General features: G+C 37.8%; 1 protein-coding gene across 6 annotated transcripts in view; it reads right to left on the bottom strand.

Annotated features, from left to right (window-relative positions):
- dync1i1a (dynein cytoplasmic 1 intermediate chain 1a) overlaps positions 1 to 17,098 on the bottom strand; it is a 61,312-nt gene that overhangs the window by 28,595 nt on the left and 15,619 nt on the right. For all 6 annotated transcript variants that reach the window (XM_032581436.1, XM_032581439.1, XM_032581437.1 and 3 more), the window contains 4 exons: positions 10,319 to 10,414; positions 5,386 to 5,557; positions 3,559 to 3,658; positions 2,444 to 2,569 (listed from right to left, as the gene is read on the bottom strand). In XM_032581436.1, the coding sequence (XP_032437327.1) occupies positions 2,444 to 2,569; positions 3,559 to 3,658; positions 5,386 to 5,557; positions 10,319 to 10,414 (494 nt within the window). The remainder of the gene's footprint in view (positions 1 to 2,443; positions 2,570 to 3,558; positions 3,659 to 5,385; positions 5,558 to 10,318; positions 10,415 to 17,098) is intronic.

The following is a 17,098-nucleotide window of genomic DNA, read 5'->3' as shown; positions in this document are numbered from 1 at the left end:
AAGAAGGTGCATTGTACCATGATTTCTTTTTAAAAACCCTGGAATGTTAAATACAAATCTGAAATTACAGTACCAATATGTCTATAGGATGATGATTTTACACATATTTACTAATAGTGTTTTTTTAGAATAAAAGGTATAAACGAAAGCAGGCAAAGCAGCTGCAGTAACAGATACAAATACAGAACAAAATGAATTAAAACAGTAAGTGTAATTTTAGTCGCATTTTTTTATTTGACATATGTTTTCGCAAACCACAATCTGTTTCAGTAAGTAGTCTAACACAGTGCAACAACAAAGCACCACTTAATACGGCTACAATATTTATGCTAGATTCCCACAGCGCACAGCCCCAAACAATGCTGATGCTTTGCCAAAACATAAACCTCCTCATTACAGTCAATCACATCAAGATTTCAGAGACATAATGCCAGCAGTACCTGATTGGTACAGCTCCGTATACACTGGAGCGCTGTAAAACTTTTACAAGGCACAGAATATCTTGTTCTATTCAATTTCTCTGTATACTTCCCTCAACTAAGCTCTCCTCACCTATGAGCCAATTAATCCCATCTTAAACTTTTTAAAGCTTACTGCTTGCCTGAAAAGCTCAGGCTTTACAACACTATGTCTGTTCTATGAACACACATTGATAAGAAAGAAAGGGAGAAAAAAAGAAAGAAAGAAAGGGAGAAAGAAAGAAAGAACGAAAGAAGCCTGACCTGGGATCCCAAAAATTTTATCTTCAATCAATCATAGTCTTAAACAATAAACCCCAAAGCTAAATCCAACCTCAACCACAGACCCACTTTACGCTTACATAGAAATAGAGAGTTATACAGAGTTCAGATATTACCTCCCCATCTATCAGGTAAAGAAAAATCTGAAAACAAAACAGGATTTGGTAGTATTTGCCAATGGCAGCAATGTGGTGTGACAAAGCATGTGGGCGCGTGTTTGTAAGGGTATAGCCAACATCTTGTATAATTACAGATGCAGGGGAGAAGGGGCATATGGCTAGACTCTGTTATTCTTGCTACAGACAAGAGGTGGAAGTCAAAAGACAAAAAAAAAAAAAAAAAGTTCGGAAGAGGTACCAGACCCTGTGGTTTGGCGGGTTAAACAGCAGAATATGCTTGCACTTTAAGAGCCATCTGATCCACAGCTAACTAGAGCCACAGTTCTGTTTGGACAAGGTACCAAAGAGAAAAGGAGGAAAAAAAATATTTCACTTTCCATAGTTCTTCCCATACCATGGCAGAAGAATTAATGATCTATGCTTTATTACTTGTTTCTTCCTCCCTTGCTTTTTTGCTGTTTTCTTTAGACTCAGTTTTTAAACTTCTTATGAAAATATCAGGAATTTGTCCTCAGTCTTTTGCAGCCTCTAACCGTTTTGGTTTTTTTTTACAGGATTGCCCTGTATTCAACTCCATCGGCCTTCCCATTAACTTAGCTTGCCTATTCCTTCTGAAGAAAAGCATGATGCTGTTACTGCCATCTCTGAATGTCATAAGCAAGAGGACTTTTAGATTCTTGTTCCTGCACTACCAGTCAAGCTTAAGCAAATTCTAGGGTGGCTTTGTTCACACAACTGCAAAAAAGAAGAAAAAAACATATAGATGATACAGTATATTGAGCCTTTTATTTGTCTACAACTGGATGCTGACAATTCACGGATCGGAATGAGCTAAAACCACACTGTTAATAAAGTCAAAAGTACATGCACTGAACATATTCCATCTAAGAACCACACGGAAACTCTACCCAATGCTACAGCGATATAATGCATGGCTATTTTCTATCTGTGCAACCACATGAAGTTCAGCAGCAGCATAAATGATGGTGCAGGAAAAGGATTAGATGCTCCAGAATGTGGAGGAAATGTCTACATAAATGCAGTACACATGTACTGAGTAGATAAAGCTTGAAACAGAGAGTGTATGCTTATTTCTAACATCACTTAAACAGCAGAGTAGAACATTAATGCAAGTAATTTTCACTGTTTTGTATGAGGAAGACTTATTACACTGTCCCTGTGGGAGGATCAGCATGGGTGGGCTAACAGGCACACATGCAGTGTTGGATTAGAAAGTGGTACACCACATCTTTTTATGACCAAGACATCTCTACACGGCCCTGCCTGTTTGATGGGACCTTTGACGGTCCTCCCCCTCAATCATCTTGCTCCCTCTTTGCTCATTCCATGAAGTTTCTTTGTGTCATTTGCGATTAACGTCACAACCACCCATGAGTTTTCTTCCCCTTAAAACCTCAGTTTCTTTTTAAAACTGGCCTTTTCCTATCTAAAATGTCAGGTGAATGTATGTAGAACTTTAATTTAATTCACTCTAACGAACAGTGTAAAAAGATGTTGTGCACACCTCAAATAGCTATAGTACTGTGTAAAAAATGTAAGTGTAAGTTTAAAGGCTTAAAGTACCTGACAGTGAAAGATGTACTCTGGTGTAGCCTTCTTAAATTTGATGTTCCACACCAGGGCAACACCATCTGGTTCGTGGGGAGCATCTTCATTATTATTGTAGGATGCAACCAGTAATTCAGGATACTGCAAGAGAAAATGGAAGAAACCACAAAGGTTGGAAAAAGAGAGAGAGAGAGATACAGGTTTAAATAAAAAGAATCAATAGAAAGATCATCTCTATCCATATAATTCTTTAAACTGTCGTCAAGTTGTTCCTGTCTTGCAATGTTGGTATTTTGAAAGACAGGTGTTAGGTGGGTCTAAACTTGAGATAATGAAGCAGATTTTGTGAAATATCAAGTCCTGTCATGTTTTTAACTATGAATTTCACTCTCGATTTTCTCCAGTTTTGAATAGTGCATGCATACTGGGATCAATGGTGTGGAGTACGTCATGGTCAGGTGTGTAACTTTTTCATGACATTGCCATCGTGAATTTTTTTTTCTTTTATGATACTAAATGATCAGCTGACCAGTAATCCAAATTACAGTCCTGTATGAATGCACCCCAGTGGTCAGAGGTGAGTGAAGCATTTGCAGAGAGATTATACAGATTAAGATTATAAGTGTTCAGATTAGGCTTGTTTGTGAGATTAAAAGTACCTTTAGAAAATAACAATCATCAAGCAGATATTAAACATTTTTTTCTTAAAACCATTTTTTATTTGATGATGATTATTGATTATTATTCTAATTGTGTCATTTTTTCATTAGTTGTAAGCAGAAAGTCATTAAAATTGACTGAAATAAAGAATTGAAAACATCAGTCTATGCTTTTAATTTATATGGTGTGCTTCACTTAATGAACCAAATCACTGAAATAAATGTGTTTGTCAATAAGTTGTGTGTATGTGAAGTAGACATGGCATGTTAGAGTTGCAGCGTGCATGCGATGATGTTTTTCCAACATGTCATTTTGTCTTCCTATGCCACTGAAACTAAAGGCAGATGCTCAATATTGTGAAGGGAATCTTAAACACAGAACAAGAGGAAATTAATCAAATAGTAAAAGTGTTATATGGCATTATTGGGTGAGATTTAAATAAATTGAAACACAAAAATGTCAGGCCTCACCTGAGGGGACCAGTCAAGACAGGTAATAACACGATGTTTGGACCAGTGTTCATCATAGAATAGTCTGCTGAAGGACAAACTAGAGCCGCTTCCCAAGTCTCTGCAAGCAGACAAGATGACAAAATTTGAGGTGCATCAAAACCAAGTCCAGATCTGTGACCTCTTCCAAACACACAGGTAAAATCACATGAGGTAAAAAACATGTACCTCCTGGTACATGAAGAGATTGAAACAACCCAAATAATATCATTAGATCATAAAACTAAGACCTTTTCAAACTAAATATCTTAAATACGCTTTGTTTTAAATCATCCCATTCCAGTGTAGCTTGGCCTGTTTGTTGGTGTTCCACTGGAAGATGCACCTCTGGTCCTCTTTCAAGTTTTTTAAGCCTCTAAAGTTTTCTTCCATGTTTGCTTGTTACATAGTTCTACCCATCTTCTCATCAATTCTGACCAGCTTCCTTGTCACAGCAAAAGAAAAGCATCGACACAGAATTAGCAGTAATGGTGATTCCAAATAGCGAGTAAGGCTATTTGGTTGCCCTGGTTTTTCGTTGAATGTGTCAAGAGTAGCTGAACAGCACATTTAATTGTTGATTTTTTTAAATCCCCCAGAATAAAACAAATAAATAAAACATTTTCCTTTATCTTTCACTACATACTTACACATCATTTTCTGTTAAAGTGTCACATAAAATCATAATAAAACACCTAGCAACTTGACACTGTAACCCCTCTGACCATTGCCTAGTAAAATTATTTGCAACAATCTGTACTGCTTTACAATCTTTACTATCACTAGCATTTATTTTCTTTCCTTACATATAGATAATTTGTATCTACTGAGACAGAATGTGTAGCCTCATTGGTATTGTCAAAATCCATTCACAGGCTCCAAACAAGGTTAAACAGTTTTACGTCTTCCAAAGAGCAGGAAGAAAACTGTTTGCCTTGCTTTTCATCTTACAGTCTGTAATTTCAGCCAGCGATGAGCATATTCCTTGGGGTCAAACTACATGTTGTTCTGTTATGTCACTGACCACAGCAGCAATCTGTACAACAAGAAGTTATTTCTTGGTCTAAACCATCCATGACAAAACTGAGAGGACAAAGCAACTGGACTACAAGCAGGATTTTTTTTGGAGTACTAATTAACAAAATATATATATGCACCATTCTTACAGTGTTGGGTGAGACTGTATATAATAAAACAAGGCAGTGGAATGTGGGTTATGTACTTATGCTCTTAAAAGCACATTGCTGGGGAGAAAAAAAAATAGCAGGTCCGATCTTGAGCAATGGGCTACGGCTTCTTTTAGACATAATCTTTATTTGACCACAGGCTTCATACTTCGCTGTGGCTGCAGCGGTCAAAGTTGAAGTAAATCAGTAAAAGCAGTTGTTCCATAATAGCAGCGCAGTAAGTAACCTAAAACAGCTTTGCACTTCTGGCTAGAACAACTTCAACCGACGGCTTGATAACCTCTGTTTTGGAAGCAGTCGCTCAGATGGCAAGACAACGCTCTATAAGAAGCGATGGATGCCACTTCACAGGAATCTTTAACCGTCTGAGAGTGTGACCTCACTACGAAGACATGCTTTTCAAAGAACAAAGCAGCTCCTAGGCCCCAAGAGGGAAACGGTGGGTGTGAGTCACTTTTAGCACATTTGCAATTTGGAAAAGTATCAATAGATGCATGTGCGGACCAAATTCATTTAGCATCCCCATTATTTTCTAAAATACGAACAAATAATTTTTCATGATGGGATTCAAACTTTATTTGAATTTCTGCAGGACGCGTCTTAGATTGCCAAAAATTCTCACCCCTCTTTGTCCTCAAGGTCACGGCCGCTGTAGTCGAATAAGATGTCACTGTCCTCAGCGAGCGCTCTTTCCATCACCCGGATGCTACAGTCGAAAAAACTTTGAAACTCTGATGAGTGCAGGATCTGTTGCCTTTCCTCTTCTGTCAGTTCCCGCAGAACAGGAAAAGAACCTACTATATTCATAGTAAAAAAAATGACATCATAACAGGAAAAAAACACTGAAAACTCGTACAATGTCTTGTTCGTATTTCACCCAGAATCCACACAATCAGCGCTGCTTCTCCGCCCATGCGCATTGCGCATTTCTCCAGATGAGAAATGACCCCAGGTTTTGATTTGTTTAATGTTCCTGTTTGAAACAGACACTAACTCGAAGCCATAAAAGAAATTAAAATGTTATTTTTAGTGTTTTTGTAAATAGAACAAATATTTCAAAAATCTCTGTTTAATAAGAGTTTACTATATGCTTGCTTGAAAGTGATATAATTAAATAAAAACCCATTGAAAAAAAACAAAACTTATTATATTTTAAGACATAAGTAAAAGAAACACTGGTTTCTTTACACTGTTACTGGGTGTAACAGAGATATAACCTTTTCTTCTACCCACTACTCACTCTTCTCCTTCTTTCCACCACCCAAAAACATGTTGTCACCTTGAGTGCAGAGGCATGCTGACCATATTAAAACTAGTCTCTAGTTATGTGTTATGAATCTCTAAGCAACCAGATGTGACACTTTCACACCAATCTAATAGTCAAAGGCTGCTCTTAATCAAAATACCATATTCTCATTAGAGTGAAGTTTGTCTCACTCAGTTGTTGCTGCGCTACAGCTTGGTCTGGTAAAGTAATTGTAAGCTAGTATATTAGGCCCTGTAAAAGGGATTAGCACTTTAAGAATGACATTATATTAATATATGCTTGAAATTCTTACTTTGAGAAAGTAGTTGCTGAGTTGTTCTGTTTGGTTCACAGAGTTTAGTGAGAACCTAAACTTTGTGCTCACCAGACTGGTTAGTTAAATAAGAAGCCCAAGTAACCATGGAAAAAAAAAATTGTGGCAACAGTGTGATAGAAAATAACAAAGTGAAAAATACAGTAGGATCAATTTCTATGTTAGTGGAATAAAATGAAGCCAGGCAATGCACTTAGCTAAAAAGAAAAACTTGTTAAACATATACTAGATTGTTAGACACTATACAAATTTGTTATTACACAGTTTGGGATTCAGGCCCCTTTTAATTCTCAACATATACACTGGTTAAACCTGGACTGAACGGTAATCATAGAATCTTTTAAACAGTTTTTATTTGAAACTTTTACTGTAATTGTGGAAAACGAGTTTTCCTAGTTTTTTGTCTCATGAACTCAATATCATATATTGACACACCATCGGAGCTGCATTATTTTGCCACACTCCCACTTCTAGGAGGCAGATAAGTGACAACTGCGTCACATGAAAACTTATTAATTTGAGAAAGCACAACCAAATGAAGTAAAGCCTGAAAAAAAAGTTGACTGATTTACAGTTTTAATTAAAAATACCATTGCTAGCATTTGTTTTAGAAAACAAAAAAAAAAACCAAAGCACTGTCCTCTTTACTTCTTCCAACAGATTAGCATTCTCTTTATCTCAATGAAAACCAGAACCAGGACATCATAAACTACAGACAGTTTTAATGGATGTTTCCAAGTAAAGTCCTTCAGCGAGAACTTCATAAACAAGAGAAAAACAAAGCCCTGTGAGCGGCCCGCCTCCCTTTGAACGTAATGGCTGCACAGCAAGGCGTCCGGTTTTTGAAGTCACTGTCCCCTAAGCGCACACGGCCTTTTACACACAGACACGCATGCATGCAGACACACATGTATCGACCTTTCCCCTGCCTCTTGACTTTGATCCCCTCATCCCTTTGTATGTTCTTATGAGTTGTCAGAAAAGACCCAGTGAATCGAGTGGCACAGATCAAAGGCCAGGCCTTCTAATAGGCCAGGATGAGACGGGTGGGTGTGTGTTTACGAACGCGTGCATGTGTTTGTCTCCTATTTGCTGCAGCCAAAAAAAAAAATTCACTTTATTCAACTGAACATACATCTAAAGCTTTATTATATCTAGTATATTAATACACCCAAAGGCCTTGCGTCTTTTTTTTTTCTATTGTAAACTACACTAACCTTTCACGTGGTCTTGCACACGAAAACACTTTTTCCTTTGAAATGTGGCCAGAGGGTCAAGTGACAGGTTTTTAATCAGCGCTGACCCCCACATGCCATGGAGCTGATATGGCGGACCCTCCTTAACCTCAACCTCAACTGTAACCTACCCCCTCCCTCCAATCAGATACAGCCACTGACTGGGCTAAAAAAAAAAAAGTGTCACACATGAGCAGCCACGTTTCATCACAGACTCACCAGCAACATGCAAGAAGCTGAGAGGGAGGAAGACTGAAGGGTAAAGAATGAGAGCTTTTGTCTTTGCTGTAATCTATAATAACAATGTGATATATATTTTAAAATTCCTCCCAAAATATGTCAAAAATGTCGATGAAGAAAGTGGAAGGAACACAAACAAAATAGAAAATGAAAATTTATTGTATATTTTTTTCTTTTTAAAAAGTATTATTTTTGCTGAGTTATATATCACACATCAAGTCTAGAAAGATAAGATGGGATGTCAAAGATTACAGGTATTATCACACAATGTTATTTAAATAATCTAATGTTGCAAAGATTTAGATTAACCTATAAACCATAAAAACCTATGAAATTAGTTATGACAATCTCTACAGATAGGACAATCTTAAATATACCAGAATTTATGCCAGTTGATTATTTAAGCTCTTTTAGAAAACTTAAATCGGACAGTTTGTAAATACAATAGCAATCGTGCTGATCTCATCAACAAGGGTTAGTTTTTCATTTTTTGAGCTGATGTTCTGTCATTATAAGTAAAGGTTCCCTGACCCGTAATAGAAAGATGTCATATCATCCTGAGATTGTTGCAAAGAGCAGTGTGAGCCAACAGCTAATGAGGTGTTCACCGTCTGTTTTAGCTGACTTTAGTCATTTAAAATTCAGTATCTAAATGTTCCGATCAGAGGGGAAATAATATAATATTGTGTGTCTGTTGTGCAGCAGCATCAAAGAAGTGCTTGTTAGCTTCCACCACTCCCAGTGTGTTCTTCAGAAAGCTCATTTTGATATAAGATCTTTCTATTACAGGTATTACAAGTATTATCATATATTTTTGTTTGTCAGTTTTTAATGTTGTACTACTTGGAAGCAAGAGAACTCAGGTAAATATTAACATTAATATTAATATTATTATAAAAAAAACATAGTTTTTTTTTCTGCACTGTGATATTAGGAAAATAAATTATGCAAGAAAGTTATATTTTCAACTGTATTGCACACAATATTACAGCTGAGGGCCTGAGAGGCTAAAGTTGACAAGATTTCTACCAAAGTAGTTTAATTGTCATGCTACAGACTGTTTGAAAACAGCAGTTTTTTTTTAAAATGAGAGTTGTTCATGCTCTTCTGGCACCAAGATAAAAGATGAGAAAAAATCCAAACGGTCTACTTTGTCTTTGTTCAAAAAACTGAAAATTCAGTGGGAAATCCCCTTCATTTAAACAACTTATCGAGCTGTTGGAGGAGGGAGAGTTCTCGACCCCTTAAATCACACTTCCACATAAAGTTACACAAAGAGAGATTATTTCAAGTATACAATGTCGTATCCAACTTAACTTTGAGTTTAAACTTAATTAATTTGAATCAATTTGAAGTTAATTGAATTTAACTTTATTGTTTACATTTTATTCATAAAAAAATTGCTAAGTATAACATATATTTTAAGCTTAGCAATAAATATGATGGATAAATGTTGCAATAGAATAGCAATAGAACAACTGGATAGTAAGAAGATATTGTGCTGCTTCCAAACATAAGCTACAACAATTTAATGATCAATCATTTAATGATCCTGATATATAAATCTCTACTCGGTCTAACCCCAGCATATTTACCCACTCTCCTACATAGAACTGTCAGTTCTCGTTCTCTTCGCTCCAATAACATTATTCTTCTGCATGTCCCACGCTTTCGAACTGAAAAAGGGAAGCAGGCATTCACTGTGTTGGCCTCCACAGCGTGGAATCAGTTGCAGTCTGACCTTAAGATGTCGGAAATGATTTCACTGGACTTATTTCGAGCAGTTCTTAAAGATAGGCAACAAGATTCTATGAAACAGTGTCATTGTTTTTAAATTGTTTTTATTGTTTTATACTTGTGCATATGTATTAATTGTTTTTATCTTGTAACCAGGTTGCTATGTATTGCAAATTTTTTTTGCCCAGGTCCCTCTTGAAAATGAGATCTAAATCTCAACGGGGTTTACCTGGTTAAATAAAGGAAATAATAATAAAAAAAATGTACTGCCTCAGCTAAAAGTTATGAAAGAGTTTTATTCGCTGCTGTGGCTAAAGAAGATATATACGATGGTGATAAAAAGAAACTTCATCATTTTTGCATTTGAGGTGTTTTTATGTATAGCTGGAGGTTTTTCCAAAACCATTTGACCGCCATCTTTGCTTAAACAACACTGGAGTAGGATGTGTATACTCTGGTACACTAGAGATTAGTTTCAATTAACTGTAGAAGTAAAGATGTTATTATTATGTTTGATATTCTGCTTCCCCATCTCTTCTTTTCTTTTACCTTTATGTTCAAATTTAATAGAGAACTTTATTTTATTCTTACTTTTTTATGTCATCTTTCTTAACATCAACTTATTTGTTTGTGAATGTGGGGTAGCGTTTTGCAGCAGTGAACACAAACTGTCTGCATTTTCACCACTTTTGTTGGAGTAAATAAAGAAGTCAATAGTAACCATAATTCAAACTTTTGTGCATTATTCAGATATTCTCCATACCATCTTTGCTCTCCTTGTTGTCGTCTTCATCCCGCAGCTCGGCCTCCGGGCCTGGCTTTGCCTCTAGCATGTCTTCATCTTCCTCTTCCTCTTCAACTGAAAGAGAGTAAAGGAAGAAGAAGAAAAAAAAGAAAAACAAGCGAGAGAGCACTCATGTTAATCAACAGCTGTTCCAATTTTCCCCGACCTCCCTCTGTGTGTCTCCTCCCCCTGCTTCTTAACAAAATAATCATTCCCAGACATGCGTCGGTACACCTGACTAACATTCACCCCAAATGGGTTGCATTTACAAACAGAGAGGTGCTTGTAGTTGAAGCATGAATCCAGCTCACTTTCAGTTGCATGTGTAAGTTAAGGTACTTTGCAGTGGGAACAGATATTTCAAAGGGAACCTGCTTTTGAATGTTTCGATTGGTCATAAACGGCCTACACGATTGAGCGTACTGGTCAATGCGAACCCTAATCACAAGCACACACAGTCCGCAGGAAATGCAAGTCCTGAGCGCTTTCTTCTTCCACTCTTGACCTTCGACCCGCTGGAATAGAGATCCTGTGATGTGCATGTGTGTGTGTAAGAGGGGATTCCCTCTGCGTTTACTCTAATCAGGCGCCGCAATTATGTTTGACTCTCCAGGATTTATACTGAAGTCAGTGCGGCGTGTGTGTGCGTCTTGGGTTCAACTATGAAGGGTTACTGTCAACACAGGCACCTGCTTGTCAGCTACTGCCCCTGCCTCCCCTCAGGGTCTGTGTAGGTAACCTTCGCCAACCTCTCCTCGTTTCAGCAGCGCCCTCCCTCTGAAACAGATGCCGATAGTCGGGGGGCCCTCTCCAAAGACCTCTTAACACCCTGACACCGCGACCAGACACCTGTGGTCCGCCGGCGCGCACGCCAGACACACACACAATCTGGCTTTCTCTCTCTCACACACAGGCAAGTGGGGGCCCTCGCCCGCGGTGCCAGGGGTGGCGAGGGGTTAACTGGCAGGGTCGAGCTGACAACAGTTGCTCAGTCCAGTGGGAGGAAGTGACTACATCACACCCTCAGAAATGCTGCGCGCAGACACATGCACACCCCGACATGTCAGAGTGTGTTTAACTCAGCTGGAGTACGGCCTAGGGCAGTGATAAAACCACTCACTCAAGGGCTACTTTTACTCAACTGTCTCGTTATCATTTGCACTGAGCTAAGCTTTTCATAAACATCCTGCTTTGATTTAATTCAGGGTCTCTACAAAAATTTGAATGTATAAAAAACAATACAATTTTCACCCTTTGATTGCTTTTTTTGGACCACAGGATAATGAATGAACGAACGAATGAATTTACCTTATTAATTCCAGTGGGAAATTCACATAAAAACATGGATGGATGGATGGATGGATGGATGGATGGATGGATGGATGGATGGATGGATGGATGGATGGATGGATGGATGGATGGATGGATGGATGGATGGATGGATGGATGGATGGATATCCAATCACACTGTACCTCTAGTATCATCTATTGCCTAATAACTTGACTTAAAAAAGTTTCCTTTGACAGCTGGATGGATGGACGATCTGGAAATACAAACAATTTCCTAACTGTTTTCTCTTCCCATATGCACTGACCCAGACTTTAGAAGGGCCTTCCAGAGGTAGTAGCCAAGGGTCCCACTTTTTTAGGGGACGGAAGGCATATACTTTTTTTTTTTTTTTTTTTTACAAATGCATGTTTTTAAGACATTGTACTTTATCTAAGAGTCATAGGCCCATATTTGGTGTGTTGTAAAAATATTTTAATGACTAAACAGTAATCAGTTGTTTGAAAATTATGAAGTTAGAATATTCTTTTAGGAACAACATGGACGTATTACTCTTACCATACATCAGTTCATATAGTTTTAATGTTGTGTAATTTGCCTTAGAATCTATTTTTATTGGATAGGGCACTAAAACTATCTCCAGCCCAGGGATCTACATCTCTGTAAATTCGGCCCTGCTTATCCAGCCCTGGAAAACACTGAAATTCAACAAACTTTTTTCAGAGCCCAAAGAAACTCTATTAAAAATTGTTCCTGCATCATGTGACCAACCCAGAAGCTTGGTTATCAGTGTGATAAATCCTTGATTTTATTATAATATTAGCTTCCACAGCACATCCTTCCTTAACTCTGTCTATGTCTGTTTTTTGCCTTTACTTCTTCCATTAAAACAGGCTTGATATATGACTTTAATTTTCACTCTGTGTACATAATAAATGACTAAGCTAAATCAAATACATGGTGTTCAGCCTGGATCCAAGTTGGTGGTTAACAGCCAGTAGTCCTGATCCAAACACCAGTGACCCACCAGTGAGGAGGAGAGGCCAGAGAAACACAGACAGGCAGACTGCCAGACTAACTTCATGTCTGAGCAGCTAAAACAGATTTTAACAGTGCACACAGCAGTAGTACTATTTTCAGCCTTTTTTCTCTCCTGCTTCCTTTTAAAAAGTGTTATTTCTCTCTGGTGTGGAGATTTTTGCACATCTGTCAATCATTTTCCCCTCAACAAACTGCGGTTATTAATCTGAAAAGCTTCAGGATGTGAAAAAAAAGGAAAGCAGGAAGATACATTACACACAGCTACTATTCTTCTCTATTTTCTTGACCTTATGTGACTGGTCCGGTGGTTGGAATGTGTGGTGATGGGGATGGGAGGAGTGTGAGGAGAGGAGGGAGACCACATTGAGGAGCGGTCAAACTGTCAGTCCGTGGGACCACAGGAGTCTGGAGCAAAGGAGCTTGATTCATGGCCTATGGGTTACCTCACGGAGGGGAGACGGTCCAATTCCCGTACGAAGATACTGCTGATGTCTCTGCCAATGGCCATGCATCAAGCAGTTCTGTCACAGTCCCGCACCAAAAATATCTCCACTATTTCCCTTCAGTGGATGCTTTCAGAAATGTGTTTTTTTTTTTTCTCTCCCTTACGTGCGTTCAGATAGTCGAGCATAAACGGGCAAAAGAGAGGAGGAGATAATAGAAATATTGAGCACAAAACTTTATGTAAAGTGTTGAAGCAAAACACACAGAGAGGATCCACATGGTTTCATATTGCATTGTAAAAGAAGCAGTGAAGGGAAATTATAAGAGACAATCTCACAGTGTGAATGTGTCTGCCTGCTATCCCTAAGTATCGGCACACCTTCCTGTTTCCACCTTATTCTAGTCACGAGACGCTTTCCTTTCTCCACCTGCCGCTTAATACCTCTCCTCGCGGCGGGACAACCGTTTAACTGGTATCCTCCCCGCTCAACGCACACAGGGGGTCCACCTTGATGAAACACCACTTGGGGGCTCCCGTTTTGGCCGGCTACACGCCCGAGGTAATGATATCCTCGGCGGCCCGAGCGTCTGCATCTGGCTGCTTCAATCTTCTCCCAGCTGCTTACTCATGCTGGCCGGGTCCAGTCAATTCAGAGCAGCCCAGCAGGCATGAAGGAGATATATACAACATACACACACACATCAAGGGGTAAAAGAGAGCATACACACACCATCCACACACCTAGGATTGATTCAAACAACTCGCTTTGGTGCAGCAACAAATATTTTGTCTGACCAATCTCAAAAGAAAAAAAAAAAATTACCTATTGTTACCTAACGCAAAAATATCTCACATACTCAATTTTAGAAAAAGGAACTTGCTGTTCAACGCCTCACGTAACCTCACCACGAACGAATGGTCTCAAGTAAGGGATTAAAAACCTCTAAGACACACTGAGATCCGATTGCACCACATTTTGAGGTGTTTTGGGAATGTGTGAGGTCACGTTATTTTTGCGGGGTGAATGTTAATGTGTAACGGCTAAACATTCAACTAGCATGACGTCTATTACTGATAAAATAAGGGCTTGTTTATGAGTTCTAGAAACTTTAATTGCAATAAAGTTTTTCTGTTGGTAAAGCTGTTTGTATGAAATAAGGCACATCTCTGATTAAAATGTACGAAAAGCCTAAAAGAGACAGAACATTAATGAAAAGCTGTTTTCCTGCAGTCCTGTTTCTTAATTTATGAAGATGAACACGCCACTGCCTTATTTGAATGTCTTTCCCATTTTGCACAATTGCTAAAAGAAATGGGCATTAGTGTCATATTCATAAGCCAGTGAATTAAAAGTTCCAGGACACTCTCACCAACTTACAAAAGCAAAACGTAAATTTAAAAATGTATTAAATGTAATGTATAGATATTGTTGAAAACATACCGAAATTACTACCGCTCCAAAAGATGCACTAATTTCAAAACAAATTAAGGATTTTAAAATAGCAATGTTGAGCCAGTAAATGAGACTGCTGCTTTTGATTGTTCTAAATCGGGTAACAGTCAAAGTAAAACAGGGAAACTAAGTGCCTTTACAAATGTTACATGCTTAAACAAATGTTGGAGGAAACTCTACTTAGAGACGCTGTGATTTGAAAAGGAAGAAAAAGTTTTAAAGGGAATACTGTCATGACTTGTGGTTTAGTTTTATCAGAGTTTTGCGTTCTCATTCTTCAGCATTTTTATTAACTTTTACTCATCTCTCTGATTCTTTAGTTCTTCCTTATTCATCCCTAGATTACCCTGTGTCCATTTTGCTCTGTTCTTTTCTTCAGTACCTTTGTGCTGCGCACCTCTCACAGCTGTTCCCCATATGCAATCACTCACCTGTCTTGTTCCAGTAATCACCTTCCAAGCATAAGCAGCTCTCTGATTCCTTAATCCTGTGTCAGTTCCTGTTTTTCTACCAGCACTTTGGTTTGGTTGATTTGAATTTGGACCACTCTAACCTATTAAGTTTAGGATTTGTTTTGCTGTACTGGCTGCTGTTAGTAATTACTAACAAATATTAAATAGTACATTTTTTTTTTCTCATCTGCATACCTGCTATAACTTAACATTTCAGTGTAGTAGGATAATGACATCTTTTTACTACGACAACTAATTTTAGGATGCAAGATGCTAATGTTAGGTCTTGCATGACACAACACAGGATTTCTTTGTTCACTTTTGCATGTTGTGAGGATGTATGTTCAAAAACTTTCCTAAAATCAGCTATGGTGGATTCTTACTGACTGGGTCTGTTTCAACTAATAATCAAATATGAATCCAAATTAGCCAGCTTGCATTTTCAGAAAACAAGAAGGAACTTTGAAATGTTTGTTATTAGGGCTCCAACATTATAAGGAGACTTACGCACTGGCAGAAGCTTCAACAAAAGTAGTATAATTATAAAGTCCAACAATCCTAATCCTGGAAGTTAAATATTACTTTGAATCCAGCTTGTCCATGTTATTGATATCCCCGTCAACAAAACCAAAACAGCAAAGCCTGAAAATAAATGGCTCATCACTATGAATCTTTACTGCCATAATGAGGTAATGCAAATGCATTTCTAATGACTGCTGTTATGCAAAGCAGTCTAACCGTAAAAGCCTAGGAAGTTTTGCAGTTCCAGTTGCAGCGTCTAACTAAAGTGTAGCATATTATGATGTTTGTTCACTCGTAGCGATTGTGTTTAAAGTTTCCTGCACGATTGTAATCTGGCGTGAATAATTAACAAAAACATAGGTGGGCATTGCGACCATGATAAATACGTGGAAAGGACCACACATGCATGAGGAGAACATGCAAACTCCATGCAGAAAATCCCAGACCAGGATTTAAACCTGGGACCTTCTTAATGTAAGGTAGCAGTGCTACTAACTGACCAAATATAAAACACTATTGTTTTTATTCACTAATAGTTTTCTGGCCCCTCACAGAGTTTTGCAAAAAAATACAATTAAACAGTATGCCACCTGACCAAAAGAAAGTTACCAACTGGATGCAAAGAAAAAGGTAAAATCTTGCCGTTGTAAACATTCAACTGTGAATAATTAATTTTCTCTGGAAACTAGTTACTAAACTAATGTGTTTTTAACCAAACTTGTAAGAAACAGATGTGGTTGCTCTGTTAAATCAAAAGTTTCTGATATGTGTAATATTTGTCAGACACTAATTGAATAAACCAATTCAGGATATCAAGGAAAGTTGTTAAAAACGCAATTATATGAAAAAACCTTAAAGAACAATGATAAACCATTATGCTCAAGGCAGAATGTGGTCTGGGATAAAAATGTGAAATAACTTTAAATGTGATCAGTTCCGGATTTGAAAATTAGAAATGTAAAATCAAAAGTAACAACTTTTTTCTGTCGCACAATGGCTAGAAAACTTTTGCTGGATTTCAACCAAACTGATTTATTTTTTATCAAGCACATATTTTTAATTCTGGAGTCATGTAATACCGATTAAGAGGTTTGACTCAATGATTATTTATTATATCTATCATGGTAAAGACCAAGTCTTCTCGAAATGGTCATGTGGAGGTTTACAAAAGCATCCAATGTCAAAAGAAAGTTAGAAGACAAAATTACTCAAAACTATTTCAAAAGATTGCAGATTGCTATGTCACTGGAAGTAAGATGTAAAGACACTTAGAATGTTTCAGGATTATTTTAATTTTGTGCGTATGTTTACTAAGAGTTTATGTCCACATTTAGATCAGAAGAGAACTAAAATATACATACTCACTGACTTATTTTTTTCCCCAATAGACAGAACAATGCCAAAATTTGTCAGTCTCAAAGAGAGTAGTTCAGGGTCCAAAACCACAGAGTGAAAAACTCTTTCATCTGTAATCTGACTCTCTCCTTTTCTGGACAGAAACAAATCTTGGGGTACTACAAAGGCTTAAGGAAACCCAACCATTGCAAATGCTCACCAT

Source organism: Xiphophorus hellerii, chromosome 13 (assembly GCF_003331165.1).
Source record: "Xiphophorus hellerii strain 12219 chromosome 13, Xiphophorus_hellerii-4.1, whole genome shotgun sequence".
Lineage (NCBI taxonomy): Eukaryota > Metazoa > Chordata > Actinopteri > Cyprinodontiformes > Poeciliidae > Xiphophorus > Xiphophorus hellerii.
This window is presented reverse-complemented; position numbering and strand designations above follow the sequence as displayed.